The 15829-nt window shown below is 37.0% G+C and overlaps 1 protein-coding gene across 1 annotated transcript in view; it reads right to left on the minus strand.

Annotated features, from left to right (window-relative positions):
- The window catches only part of VWA8 (von Willebrand factor A domain containing 8), a gene marked incomplete at both ends in the record, with an annotated part of 95036 nt that overhangs the window by 23308 nt on the left and 55899 nt on the right, over positions 1-15829 (minus strand). The window contains 4 exons of the mRNA XM_010135978.1: positions 5673-5877; positions 7794-7875; positions 13438-13639; positions 15391-15545. Of these exons, the coding sequence (XP_010134280.1) occupies positions 5673-5877; positions 7794-7875; positions 13438-13639; positions 15391-15545 (644 nt within the window). The remainder of the gene's footprint in view (positions 1-5672; positions 5878-7793; positions 7876-13437; positions 13640-15390; positions 15546-15829) is intronic.

The raw sequence follows: 15829 nt of genomic DNA on the forward strand, positions 1-15829 counted from the left end.
AACCACTGGCAAGGAGAAAACAAAGATTTTTAAATTCTCATTCATGTATTTCCCTAGGTTGATTCCACCATCTCGGTTTTGTGATGCTGTGAACTCTAACATGACTTAGCTAATCAGTTGCGTTTTTGTTAGAAAATAGACAGACCTGGTCAAGTCACAAAAGCAAATTAGGGGAAAAAAAGGCAGAGAGAACATTTCCAAGCTGCTTCTTGTCTCTGGAAGGGCCTGGTTTCATATTAAAAAATTGTCCCAATAAAGGTCTGCCCTGAATAGGTGGTCCATTACTGATAGGTGCTATGTGAATAGTCTTCAGTGGCATGGGCTGTCAAAATGCTTTGAGCTGTTGCCCCAACGGGTAGAAACCTGCCCTGAGCAGGTCTTACACACGTCCTTTGGACTGACCCACCTCAAAGCAGTGCATGACTTTTTAAGCTCAGTGTTGCCCATCAGTCTTGAGACTAAAGAGCTGAGATGATGGAGCTGTTTTATCATTCAGGTTCTGCACAGCACATGTGCTTGCTCATAGGTGAATATATGTGTAAATCTTACACCTGAAGCAGAACTGTAGCTGAGCTATCAGTGCCAAGTCTTCACTATTTTTAAACAGCTGATATTAGCAAGGCTGGTGCCCACTCACTCAGTTCACATTTGCTGTATCTTTCCTCTGCTCAGTCCTACAGGAGGTGACCTTAACATTATATGGACAGAATCTGGATCATTTAAGAAGCCCACCTGAGCTCTTAGAGCAGATATAACCTGAGCCAAACATTTCAGATTTTTAAGTTTCTAAGGAAAACACATACTATAAAGAACACCTATGTAGACCGAGCCTCTGGCGTAGGCCAGAGATGTAAGAAATAACCGTCCTTGAAAAAGCAGTGTACTGTAGAACAGGCAGGGTTTAAGGTCTGGGCTCTACCATGATATTGTGACTCTGTGACCCTGCTTTACGATTACAGCAGAAAGATGAGAAAATGGAGAGAAGTTTGTTTTTCTTTTTAATTATTCACTTAAATGAAGATATGATTTCATTTCCAACTAGTTACCTTAATATCTATGAGGAAGGGTTGCTGCACTGAAATGAGAGAGTCCATAGCAAATTAGGAGAGTTCCAACAGCTTAACTCATTAGGCCTTTATATATAGCACTGTGATTTCAACAACTCATCTCATGCACATTAGAGATGATGTATCTACTACAGGTTCCACACATACATCGAACATCACAGATATAAGAAAAACCCTCCAAAATAAATCCCACAGAAATCTCAGATTACAATAATGTAATTTTTTTCCCCCCCAAAATCAGACCACTTGTTTGGACAATCTTGGTACTGAAATAACTCTTGACTATCCTCAGCTTTGGAATGTCAGTTTGCATGGTGATATTGTGCAGATCAAGACTACACAAGGATTGCCCAAAATGTTGTGATTCAATTTCAAGGTTCAGACATACACTATCATAGAATCATAGAATGCCAGGTTGGAAGGGACCTCAAGGATCATCTGGTCCAACTTTTCTTGAGAAAAGGCCGGTCTAAAAGACAGCCCAGCAGCCTGTCCAGTTGAATCTTAAAAATGTCCAATGTTGGGGAATCCACCAATTCCCTGGGGAGATTATTCCAATGGCTGTCTGTCCTTCTTGTGAAAAAAATTCCTCTTCTCTCTAATCAGAATCTTCTCAGGAGTAACTTGTACCCATTGCCCCTTCTCTCTTCCATGTGACTCCTTGTAAAAAGAGAGTCTCTATCTTCTTTGTAGCTGCCTTTTAAATAATGGAACATGGTGATAAGGTCTCCCCCCTAAGGTTTCCAATGTTTTTGTAATCTTTGACCAAGCACAAATTTTTAAGGACTCAACAAGTTTGAGTATGCCCTGAAACTTCTGAAAACAATGACATTCTGAGTATAATCTTTATATGGCATAAAACACTTTGGGCAACAGCCTAGAGCAAGAGAACACTAAGTGGAATGAATACAGGAGTAAATGGTTTTGCTGGTAATCACGGATAAATGAAGAAAGATTATGTTGCAGAGATTTCAGGTGCCTGAAGGGCACGATGCCTTACCATCTATTGAAATACCTCAAAATGATACACCTTTAAATTATTTTATATAAGCATTGCACTTTGTCTAAATGAGACATAAGAGTAAACAATGCTTACTGAAAAAGAACAGTCTAACTGCATCATTTTTCTAATTAATTTCTATCAATAACCTTTTGATGCAAAAATTAACACAAACTTATCAATGTCTGCCTATTGCTATGAAACTTCTAAGGCAAGATTTTAAAAATAAATTGCCTTCCAAATTCTTTTCAAATATTTGACAATGAAGTGATCTCGCTCTCAGAAACACCAAAACCAGTGGAAAAGCTGTATTTCATGCAGAGTTCATAATTTTAGAAAATCCATTATTATGATTAGATTTCATACACTCTAATCACTTCAGAATACTGTAGTCATATTCTGAGTTTAAAACTTCAGTAAATGAAGAAAATTTCTGTTCTGCCTATATAAACGCAAACCTATGTAAACATAAACCATATTTCCATAAACTATTTTTGTAGCCTCCAAGACTCCAGCAGTTTGAACTCTGCTAAATATATCAACAATATAAAACAAATGTCGGCTATTTTGAAGACTGCCACAATATCATATCAAGGGAGCCTAATTACTGATTATAAGTGGAACAGTTGTTTGTTTTCACCTGCTTTACTGCATCCAGCCTGTTTATGAGATCTACCGTGTTTGTGAAAGCCAAAAGGCAGCCCTAGGAGCTGCACTGGTTCCCTTGCAACCAATGGTTCCAACTGAAGCCTGATTAAGGTTTTCTTCCAGTCTTTGAATCTGCAGTTGCGTGGAAAGCCCTCTCATTCTCTTTTTTCTCTCAAAAAGTACGGAAGCTTCAGAGATACTCTGTGTGGTTTTGCAGAACCTGGGTTTCCAACCACCTAAACAGATCCTGTGTTGGTCTAAGAACATCACCATGGAGGGCTAAATAAGCTTTGCTAAGCCTGTAGTAGCAGTGTGGGATGCTTTAATGGCAGCTTTTAGGGAAGGGGAAATTGGGGGAGGGTGCGGAATGAATTCTAGTGATATGTGGAACACTGACAATTTCCTTAAGTGAGCTTCTGCTACAAGATGATTGGGAATGATGGGTTTAGTCAAGGATTTAGAGATGCCTCATTAAACTCCAAGCTACTTAACTATGAGCATGATGAGAATGAGCATGAAACATTACACAACAGAAGGTGATTTTCATACACTTGAATGAACAGAACAACACGTCGCTGCAGAATATCTCCAATTCTGTATATAAAGTTATTGGGAAATACTTAGCTGCAGTTTTCTTAGCAAAGTATTGCATCTAGAAGAGGAAACACAGGAGTTCTTGTTATGCTTACCTTACACAAGGAATCTACATGAATACGGAACCTTCCATTTCCCGAAACAGATGCCTTAATAAAGTACTGCTTTTATGTCTAGGTTCATTGAAAAATGGAGTTAAATAGGAAAGGTGAAGGTCTTCATCTCCAAATAGCAATCTATAGCATTTACACTGCAACTACACACCTATTATCTTATTGAAGACGCAAACAGAATAAAATTGGTGATGTAAAATAAATCCTGGGATGTACATAGAATGAAATATTTGATTTATTGACTATTTCTATGTATGTCTCTGTAAACAAAGTTTCTGAAGTCTCATTATCCCTCCATTTAAAGTAAAGTGTGTAAATTAGAGAAACAGAAGGTAGTGATAATCACACAAGTCTGAAGATCACATAGGAGGCTTTGTTTCAGCCCTTTAGCTCAAATCCCTTTAGCTCAAATCCCTGTAAACATTCACCCCATTCCTGGAGTCATTCCAGGTCAGGTTGGATGAGGCTCTGAGCAACCTGATCTAGCTGAAGTTGTCCCTGTTCACGGCAGTGGGGCTTGGACTAGATGACCTTTGAAGGTCTCTTGCAACCCAGAGCATTCTTTCATTCTATGATTCTAAATCCAACAGGATGCCATTTTGAGTTCTGGCAAACCACTAACTTGAGCTACATACTCTGTGTTCAGAGAGGAAAGAAGAAAGATACTCTAAGAAGATTTTACCTTGGAATGTGCTTACGAATTAAAGAGGCAGGCTGCTAGGACAGAGAAATTCTACACAGATCTTGAAAACCTGCTTTGTGACTGTGGGAAAACTTCTTAACCCTTTTTTTAACTTGTCATTAATAGTTAATTGATTAAACATTTCCTGATGATATCTACTTTCCGAGCCAGTATTCTCTAATATTTACTTGACTATAATTGATAGTACAGTAATACCACTGAACAAAACTACATTACCAAAAAAAAAAAAAAAAAAAGAAAAAAGGGAAAAAAAATAAAAGAAGGAAAACCAACTATTAAACCAAGAAAAACTCTAACTGTTCCTCCTGCCTCTTCATTTCTACTAGTCAGTTTGAACAGTAGATGAAAGTGGGCTGGTGTAAACCGACTATATCTGACCATAAGATGGTGCTAGTGCTACTGCATTGGTAATAAAAATGGCACTGGTAAAACAACAAGCACCCACACAAACGTGCTACTGGGCAACAGTTTCCTTTTCTCAGGACTTTTATGAAAGGCATTTGCTGAGGTACAGTAACAAGAACATCAGTTCTTGCACAAGCTCTGTAACTGCAGAGAGACTGTAGAAAGAGAGCTCAGGGTGGGAAAAGAAAGTGAAAGAAAACCTATGATTTTGGCCTAATGAATGTCATTCACACTCAAGATACATGGACACCCTGTGAACAGGAATAGAGAAAGATCTAATTGAGAAAAGACTGTTTTCCCATTCTCATGTTACTGTGAAAGTGGTTACAGAAATGCATGAAATAACTGCAATGGTAGATAGAGACAGGATCTTCCTCGTCAAAAGTGGAGGCGTCCTCCTAAAGCACAAGAGTTCTTCAAAGGAAAGTGATACCTTCTCCAGCCACTGATAAAATTAAAGATGCAATGGAACAGTCCTGAATTTTCCCTCCGTGTGGCAATGGTTGATCATACATATTAGCCAGTACATTAATGCTTGTGTATACATACATACATGTACAGCATACATGTATATGCTGTACATTTTCAACATCTACCTAAACATTCCACCTGAGGACATGGCTGTATGGAGACCCTTACAACTCTGCTCGGTTGGGAGAATATTCAAAATTAGCCACAGGCTCTACTTTGAACTCAAGGCATTTTCCACCTAGGTTGCACATTTCTTTTCTAAAGAACAAACACAGTATTTTTTTTTTCAATTATTTGAACTGCGGAAAGGTATATGCTTTCCTTAAAAGTTAATTTCATTAATCTACATTTTTAAAGTTGTTGCAGTTAAAAATCAGCAGGAGGTAAAGAATTGATTTGCATTTAAATGTACTGGAATTTGGCAAAAATACAAACACTGCAAGACAAAGAGACTGTCAGTAACCATAATTACAGGGGTCACAAATAACATTTTTGATTAAGCTATTGTGTCTTTTTTTTCATTGAAGACACCTATTCATTTTTCCTTGCAGGCATATTTCTACTTCACAGTGTTTTTCAACACATCTCCCCCTTTACCCCTCTCCCAGCTGAAAACTCATTTGCAGCTCATTTTGTTACATGCTTTTCACTTCAGTTTTGTGAACTCCTACCTGCACAGGACGACCATCTTCTTGGCCAATCATGTTCTTCCAGTCCTGCAGTGACCGCTGAAGGCTTTCCAGCCCGGTCTCCCAAAGCCTCACTCCACCTCCCATGTCTACACTGACCAAACCTACTTTGCCAAGCGGTGCCAACAGGGCATCAGTGTCCGAGATCTTAGAGAGCCAAGATGTATATGGGGAGAGAGATTGTGAACTGAAAAACAAGAATTAATGTGGTATTTCTTGAAGCTGCAATTAAAAAGACAATGAGTATTTCTGCAGTTAAGGTGTCAATTAAATTAAATTACATCCTATTCCATGAGAGACTATAACTAAGCACAGCAGACCCTCTATTTTATCTGAAACGTTCCTCCTACTGAAACTGTATGTGACCAAAAGATACTTGTCTGGATAAAAAGCAGTATAAAAGAACCAGGCTGAAAGTAAACACATTGCCTAACCCACTGCTGTATTGTATTTATCTGAAAACAGCGTGTCTTTACAAAAAACTATACAGAATAGAAAAAATTTAAAAATGTGTTATAGAAAAAAAAACAAACTACAAAAGAACACAATGGGGGCACTGAGGAAAACACCTTTCCATCAACTTAAAGTAACACCTTTCTCTAGTGCTTTAATAAAATTGAAGATTTAAACACTCATTTAAAGACGATAAAGCTTTATGCGCAGAGAATCTTAGCGCTGTTTTAAACAGTCAACTTGCAGAAAAAAAATTACTGCTGAAACAGAGGGCCTAATAGCTACATAATATGAAGGGAAATTTAGATAAAGCAGGAAAGATTCTTTGCATTTTTTCAGTACCGTTAACGACATGCATAATGACTTAGCAACTTGCACTAATACTACAACTAATAATTTTCAAGGACAAAAGCAGCAGTAACACACATCCATCTACCTATGACTGAAATCACCATGTACTAATTCAACTGAAGAAGAGTTATCTTAGCATTTGACCAGGCTAACTATCTCAGAAGAAGGAAAGGTCGTTAGATTTTAGCATAGAACTATTCATATATATGATAAGTCACTTTATTTATCAGATCTTAATGGAGCACATTTTTAAATCTGGAACTATGCTCAGACTTGCCAGAAGTAGCTTAAATCCTTGTACTATGTTAAGGATCATTTTGTTGAAGTTTGGCTTTGCAATTTTTGTAATCTCTTAACAAATCCTGGTGTAAAACGAAGTGTGATTCCCTACCATTTCTGTGTTAATGCTTTACATTTTTGAATGACTGTGTAAGATGTAGGCTGATGGATCAATTATAAAATGGTGAACAGTTCAAAATGAATTCTCTATTAATTAACAGATCCCAGAGATTATTAAAGAACCAGAATTAATTTAAATGAGTCAATTGATATTGCCAAAATCAACTTTAAATGGCTAGAATTTTTTAAAAGCATGGAATTCCTGATATGTGGGTTTCCTACATCTGCTATTTAAACATGCAAAGTTGAGAGACTGTTGTTTAAAACAAAATCCTTTTTTTATTCTTGCAGTGAAAAATGACAATTTGTAACCAAAATATATGTTTATATCATTAAACATTTGCAAATACGTTCTACAGTGGTGAGAGATAGATGTTAAAATCAAAATGAAGCCACATAGTCTGGCTATTTTAATGTACCATGCAAGATACTTGTGAGGGAATGTATTACTTCCCAAAGGGAGAACCAAAACATAGAGAAGTTCAAGTTATTTTCAAGGTGAACTTTATATCGGAACTTGAATTCTGGCTTCCACCCACCTAGCAGTGGATCACTCTGCCTGTATTTGTTAGACCTTAAAGACAGAGAAAAAAGAGAAGAAAATAAAGAGCAAAACAAAAGTAAAGAGGGTAGAGGACAAAGTGGGTGAAGAGGGGGAAAAAGACAAAGGGAATGATAAAGCTATCTTCCATATTTTCTAATTAAATAGCTAGTAAACAGACAAAAAGTGTTGACAAAAAATATGTTGTAACAGTTGCAGAACTTTACACACTAGGTATGAATTATTCTCACTTTCTGCACTGGGATAAATGTTAGGTTATCCTGAAGTAATAATACACACTAAATTCTCTTTGCTCTTCCAGTCAGACAGAGGCTGCTCTAATCAATGAAATCAGTTACCTAGGAATAGCAATGTATTTGAGCTTCTTTGAGTTAAGATCTGTTACTTCCAAGTATCCAGCAGCTTGTGGAGGAGTGACATCTGGAAAAAAGCAAACATGTTATTTTCCTGCTGCATGATTAGCTGGTTATTGCATTTACACTTAGCAGATTAAATTTAAACATTTCATTATACTGTACCTGTCAGAAAATGATAAGCTTTCACATTCAACACAGGAGTACAACTTGCAAATACAGAATTGTTTTACTGTTATGATAGTGAGCAACCAGACAGGCGCAATTATAAAAGAACAATGTATTTGTACAGCAAATGTCAAACTTAAACACAAATAAAGCCCTACTCACAAAAGCACTAATCAGGCATTACTGCAAACCCTAACTCACTGCTTTTAGCTGTCACTGAAGATAATGTCTGCTCTATATCAGTCTTTAAAAGCATATTGAGGAACATTTCAAAACATTACGCTAACGATTCCCACTGGAAAATTTCTCAGTAATATTAAGATAAATGTTGTTGCCTTAAATTGACCACTCTTTTTGCAGGTAGATTCTAAGATGCAAAGATTTTATAAATTCATAGTAAACAGCCCTAGACTGTCAGGCATTTAATAGTCTGTTTATAGACAGTTTAACAGATATAGCTAATACTATGGTCCCTCCCTCAGAAATAAATTTGTGTGTGCCTACAATGGCTTTTGCCAACATATGAGCACACTCTGCCTGGGCTCAGAAGTGGCTTCCAGTTAGAAGCTGGCTTTCATCTGCCTGGAATAAACTGAGGAACTTTATTTTTTTCAGAAAAGAAAACTGAAGTCTGAATTACACTGCACAGTATGGGAACAAAATATCATTGGCACAAAATGAAAGCAAGTCAAGATTTCCTTCTGAAACAACATATCTTTCACCTCCTTGAAATGAAGGAGAACCTGATGTTACCTTACAGAAGTGTTAATGCTTGCATACAGCACATGCAGAAAAGACAAGTAAGATCAGCAGTGTAAGTGGATTTAATGTTCAAGTGAGTATAAAGAATAACCCATGGCAGCACTTTATACATATCTGCTGTATCTACATATGATAGATTACCCACAGTAGCATTATCCACAGTAGCACATCTGCTGACTTTACTCATCTTCATAGAAATGGAAATACCAAACAGATTGGAAATTAAAAAAATCTGGAAAAATGCAAGTTTGTAGGCCACAGAGCACCTTTTGTTTTGCTTAGATTTTGTTACTCTTTTAAAATGTGCTCTCTCTTTGGTAGTAATAGAAAATAAGATACACATTAAAAATTCTGATGAAGATCTAGAACATGGAGGTGATACTGAACTGGATGCGGTAGAACTGTGTGATAAGAATTAAAAAACAAGCTAGTAAATTAGACAGGGAACTCAATCAAACTAAATTGTAAAAAGACAAAGGATTACAGACTAGGAAGCTGAAGAAATGGTAATCAAAAGTTTTAATGCAACACAGGAGCAACTGTCCAGGTCCTAGGACTGCAGTCAAGAATCTTATGACGGAACATGAACACCAGACCTAAATACGTGCAGTTTGCTCCTCCTCTGCCAAAGTCCGACAGAGAAGACGCACAGCTCTAGACATCAGACTTTAAGGAAAACACAGACATGTGAGATCATACTGAGGGTGACAGAGAGGTTAGAACAGATGGGCTATAAGGACAAATGTAAGGAATTAACTTTGTTGTTGTTGTTGTCTCTAAAGGAATTTTTTTTCTGAAAAGGATATGTCCCATAGTACCCAAAAAGATCCTTATGAAGAGAGTAATATTATCCTGAGTGGAGGAGACATGAAGCATTCAGTTTTGTTCACAGCAAAAAAAGCTGGATACTAGGAAAATCTTTTTTATACAAGGAGAGTAAAGCATTTCAATTGGCCAACTGTTTGATAAACATCAGTTAGGAGGAGTCTAAACATGTGTCATCTTGTCCCTACATAAACAGGAGGACCAGATGATGTGTGGTGATAATTCCTGTAACTGTATGTGTGTTACACTACATGTTGTTCTAGTTACTGTCAGTCTAATAGGATACACACTCAGTAATAGACTCTTATTTTATATTCATATATAGAATGTGCTGAGAAGCGACATAAATATTTGCTCTCAAGTAGCCCACATTTCTATAGCCTTGTTTTTACAACAAACATTAATCCTGAATTGCTGGATTCTGCCGTGATCTCTTGGCTGAGTTTATATTTTGTGGCCATACATCTATTTGGCAGCCTTTGAGGAAATTGTTACTTGTTACAGTTTCTTTTCAAACACAACTATTACCCGGGTTTACAGTTCCAATAAAATATAGAGGAAATTGTTTCTTTGTTTGTTGTTCCTGGAACAGTTTTGGTAATACATCTTTGAGTATGCTAGCATCTGCTGAGTATTTTGAATTATTAATAGAAATGGCAGACTATGTACCAGAACTGACCCGTTGTCCAACAAGACGAGAAAGAAAGCCTGATAGATATGCCAACTGAAGCAAAAATATAAAACAACTTCTCAAAGGCAACATAAGACAGGACAAGAACATCAAGGGACAGCACAGACGAATCACCAAACGTCCAAAGACATCCATGAAGTATGCAGCACAATCAGAAATAAGCCACACTGAATCTCCAAGGGACAGGACTGTTCAGCAGCTACTGGTAGTTAAATGCACATTCAACGAAATATTCTACCAGTCAGTGAGATTGACAGGCAAACTCCAGAAGTAACAAAGGCCCAGCAGAGAGGGTTGCAAACACTGAATCTCAAATGGGCACAGTAAGCACTAGTTCCTTACAATCTCACCTTCCAAGTGAGGACCTGAATGCGTCTCTTTCCTTCTGCCTTCCCTTTTCACTCGGAAAGATTTTGGATTTGTGCCGTAACGGTGGCAATATTAGGTCACTCTAACCTAGTATCCAAGAGTAGTTAGATCCTTGAAAAGTATAAGAATGGACACGCATACATGCTATTTTCCTCAAATCACCCATCAGTTCTCATCTAGGGGCTTAAGATGAATGTGGTGGAGGTTTTTTTCTGTCTGTGTATTCAGTAACTTTCCATGAGTTTGCCCAGTTTTCCTTTGGATCCATGTTTCAGCATTCTCAACATCCATTGGGAAGCAGTTTCACAGGCTGGTCTCTGCTCCCCAGTCCAGCCTTCTCCCACCTTGAGACCAAAACTACACAGTGTTAAGGACACATGGATTAAGGACACAACAGCACAAAGATGTTCTCTGATTTTTCTGTTTCTTCCCTAGTAATTCTTGACATCTGATTTGCCTTTTTTGACTGCCTCTGAGCTTTGAACTGATATTTAATGAAACTATCTACCATAACAAGAAACTCATGCTCCTGAGATGTACTGATCAGCTCCATCAGTTTAGACGTAAAACTAGGACTCTTCTTTCTTCTTTCATGTACATTATATTTATCTATACTGAATTTCATCTGCCATCTCTATTGCAGTCAGTACTGTAGGCCTTCTGTAATCCTTTATGGTGAATCCTTTCTACCATGAATAATAACCAGTGTGATCGGCAAACACTGTCATCTCACTTTTCATTCATTTTTCCATTTTTTTCATGACCATGCTGAGTAGCACAGGTCTCTGCAGGACTCCTCTCAGAGCTCCTCCTCTACTAGAAAAACTGACCATTAACTGATAAATGGAAATGTCTTTAGTCCTGAAAAAAGGCTAAGGAATAGAAAACATAGAACTTGCTTGGGTCCAATTTAATTGTGCCAGTAAGGTCATACTACACATCATTCAGTTAATATCAATTTTGGCAATTCATAAATTAAAACATCACTTAGAAAAGAAAAATCAATTATAACGATCTCCAAGAATGCCTTAAATCTTTCGATTTAAATGGCCATAAAGCACTGTACAAACTATACATCATAAATTTTCTATAAATTTAAAGCTATCATTCAATAATCAGGAATATATTATGCAACAGTTGAGGAAAAAAGTTAGTATCTTGCTCGGCTGTATCAATAAATATAAATTAAATTGCTCGGTCAGACAGAAGTCAATTCTCAGTCAGATAATTTGCTGAGGTTGCTGGTATCCAGGATTCATGAACAATGTCACGTTTTTTAATTATATTAATCTAGCACTGTAAAATGTTATATACCATAGCAACTTAAAAGACTTCTAGAAATAACAGTCAAGATCTCAGTTTTAGGTATCATTTGGAAGCACTGTATCCCCTCCTCACTCCCAAATTAATAAACTAATTTTAACAAAAGTTCATAAGATTTGCCTTCTGGATTTTTATACCATCCTTTTCAGAGTCAGACTGTTTTTTTACTGTCAAGGCCTAAAAAAAACCCCCAGTCTGACTCTTCAGTAGTTTATAAGGTATGAGAAGATTATAGTCTGTAGTGGTATAATTAATTCCAAGATTGTCTTTCTAACTCTAAATGTTTTATGAAGTTTAATCTTCTTTAAAGCTAACATTTTCTTTACAAATGTAGGTAATTTCAGTTTTCCACCCTGCTTACATGTTTGACTTTGCTTCTTTAGTCAGGGCAGATTTATTAGATGATTATTTATTTTGTGGAAAGGAATTAATTTGGAATAAAGCATTTATTCTGAGAGTTCACAGAGAGAACAAACCAGGAATAGCTTCTTGCATCAATGAGTTCAAAACATATGCCATTCTACCACATACAAATATTTTGTGGGTTTTCTCTTTTGATAGTGATCTTTCCTTGGAGATTATTCTAGAGGTAATTAATGCAAAATTCACTGTTATTTAGCACTAATTGCTATATTTTTAGTTACTGGCTGAGAACAGAAAGCTTGGCATGGCAGCACAAAAAAATCTGAAGGTCTCTAGTCTACACCTGATTTATTAGTGTGTAAGTGGAGGGTGCTTTTGCTGTATGTGAATGTTGCTCATCCAACATTCTCTTGGACAAGACAAGAACTAAAAAGCCTGGGTCTCTTCAGTCTGTAGAGAAGGCAGATGTGACTGAAGTTTACATAGCCATGAAGGTGATGGGTAAGATGAATGCAGAACCATTATTCACTCAACCCTGCGTGCTAGAATGAGAGAAACTTGATAAACCTCGTAGGAGACCAGTTGATCACAGTGAACTTGTGAGCTTGTTGTGGAGACACACAAGTTCAAAGAGGATCTAACTTGTGGACAACAAGTCCATAGAAGGAGATTTCAAGGCTGAGCCAGGGATGTCCTCTGCAACATCCCTAGCAAAACAACTGCAAATGTTGGCCCCGCCAGAGACAGAATACTGAGCTAGATGGACAACAAGTTTGTCTTATTGCTGAAGGTCTGTGCAGCACTGAGCAAAAGTTGGAAAACCTGGTGAAGGCTGATTGCTGAACTGGAATGATCGTATTCTTGTAGCTGGCTCCCAGTGGGGACAGAGGGAGATCCCATCTACTGGGATATTGACAGTGTAGGTAGCCTGTTAATTTCTTAGAAATATAATCTAGCACATTAGAAAGATCCAAATTAATTTTAAAAATGAGTGCAACTACTCTCATCCCTCCTCAAATGATTGCTTTGTGATTCTTCAAAAACATTTCAGAAAAATTTATGAGTAATTTCAGTTTACAAAACAAAAGCGTGTATGGTTGTTGCAGCACAAGTATACGAACCTCTTACCTTTTGGGTAAATGTCTTTCAAAGGCACATCTCCCGGTGCTAGAATTCTGACTATTTGATTAGAGGCCAATAAAGTTACACAATTGGTTTGTTTTGCAGCTCCTGTTTTCCTCCGGGCTCCATAATAAAATGAATCAGACGGAGAAACATGTTTGCGACTCAGAGAGGAGTTTCTTCTCCAGCTATACACTTCGCTAGGAGACTGCAAGAGAGAAGGAGTTTATAAACAGAACTTTACTATTATTCAGTCTAAGAACAAACATTTCTTGTTAAGTTCCACCGCTTATGTAATTTCAAATCAAATGTAGCTACTGTGGTTACCTCTCGTATCACCACCTGACGAGGAAAAGACATGCATTATTTTGTCATTAAAAACTCCTACAAGAGTGAAAAACAACCTACACAAGGCCACCTACACAAGTTTTAGCAATTGACTTTTTGAAGATCTACAGCTGAATCAAGATTTTTTTCATGTTGAACCAGAAACAGAAAGCATTGAAAAACCTGTAATCAAACTATGTAACAAACTGTTACTATAACCTAAGTTTCCACTAATATATATAAATGGGAACACGTATTCTGGTAATGAATTCAAAGCTAGGCATTAAGGCTGGGATTGGCTCCAGGTTCAGAGACATAAACGTAGCTGTCCACATCTGATCCAAGTGCTTCATCCCCTGCTATAGTCAGTAGAGCCTAGAGAATAAATCACGTCATTTTGAAGAAGGCCTCTATGTTTGGTCAGCTGAGCATTGCTACTACAAGTAAGAATTTAGATTCCTTGGTTCACACTAAACACCTACACCATTAACACTAAAGAATCTGAAGTTTTGTCCCACCACCCTCACATTCACCTTTAGCACTCCTTCTCTGACATCCATATGGAATTTAAAACAATGTATAATGAGACCCAGGGCCTCAATCTAAATCAGGGAGAGCAAAACACTTCATCACCAGTGTTGGTATTGAAGTGTGTAGCATCTTTATTACTCCCTCCTTCAGACTGCCTCCCTTTTCCAGCAATAAACTCACATGTATTATAAATAAAAGGAAAAGCCAGTATACTCAATCTGGTAATATAAATCCAAGCCAAGTAAAACTCAAAAGCTAATTGCAAAGACAGAGAATGTCTTACGGACAATATCACGGTTTTGAATAATTTTGGATTTCAGAATATTTTCTTCAGTCATTTGAAAGTAATTTCTTCGGTCAAAATTCATGTCTGTTAACAGTTAAATCTTCTAATTTGCCCCAATTTATTAAGCAAACATGACACAGAATTATTTATTCCATAAGCATCATGCTTTTTATGTATCACTAGGTATTAAATATAAATAAATGCAAAGAATTAAACATACTGCTTTTATTTTCCCTGTGTTTACCACCACTCCTTGCAACAGCCTTAGTCATTACACTGCTAAGTTTTGCTTTCTTTTCTGGTCCTTTTCTAATCGTGTCACAGGAGCGAGCACAACTACATGCAATATTTAAACTTAACTACATTAGTAAATAGTGAAGGGTATGTATAGTTTTGTCACCATTTTCTGTTTCTTTTTTTTCTTAAATCCAGAGTCTTGCTAACTGCTGCATACCGAGCAAAAAGTTCACACTGAACAGTCCCAAAATGATACTGATATCTTTTTTTCTCAGTGGTCATATTTAATTAAAAATCTATAGAAACACATGATTTAGAAACTATTCCTCTAGCCGGCGCTATTCAGTACTTGCTTATGACGAATTTTGTCTATGCTAGACATCATGGTGTCCTATTTCTTATTATTTCAACTCCACTGAAATCCCCCTACAACAGACTCCCCTACTAAATGATGTCTACTACACGAATGTACTGTCATTTACTGTCTTTTTCTGTATCATTTGGTAAACAGGTACTTAAATGGTTACAGAATAAATGAGATCATTTTACTTCATTGTATAATAATGCTGAGTATTTACCAAGAGGTCTGGGAAACCAATAACAATAGTGGCGTAATTATGTTCATCTGAGAAGATCCTGTTGGGGGAGCTGATCTTTTGTCCCACAGCTGCACTGAGGTTTTCTGAAGATAGCTGGTCACTTGAAACTGCATGCGGGACACACGGTTCTGACGCTAAACAGGGAAATTAAATGAAATGAAAGTCATTAAATCCAGATGTACAATGGGAAACAATATTAACTGTAAGAGTGCTGAGCACCGATCACTGCTGTTACTTTCAGCATAAAATTACTAAAAAGAGATTTGATTACAATATACTATAACACAGAAAAGAAGTCAGGAAATAATGTTAATTTTGTCAAGTTAAGTACTTAAAATCAGGAAATACTAGCTTTGTAGTTGCTTATACCACTTAATTTTGCCCTCTACTGTGCAAATGAGGCAGGAAGCCTATGGAA

The sequence above is a fragment of the Buceros rhinoceros genome, unplaced genomic scaffold, assembly GCF_000710305.1.
Source record: "Buceros rhinoceros silvestris isolate BGI_N320 unplaced genomic scaffold, ASM71030v1 scaffold14155, whole genome shotgun sequence".
NCBI classification, from domain to species: domain Eukaryota; kingdom Metazoa; phylum Chordata; class Aves; order Bucerotiformes; family Bucerotidae; genus Buceros; species Buceros rhinoceros.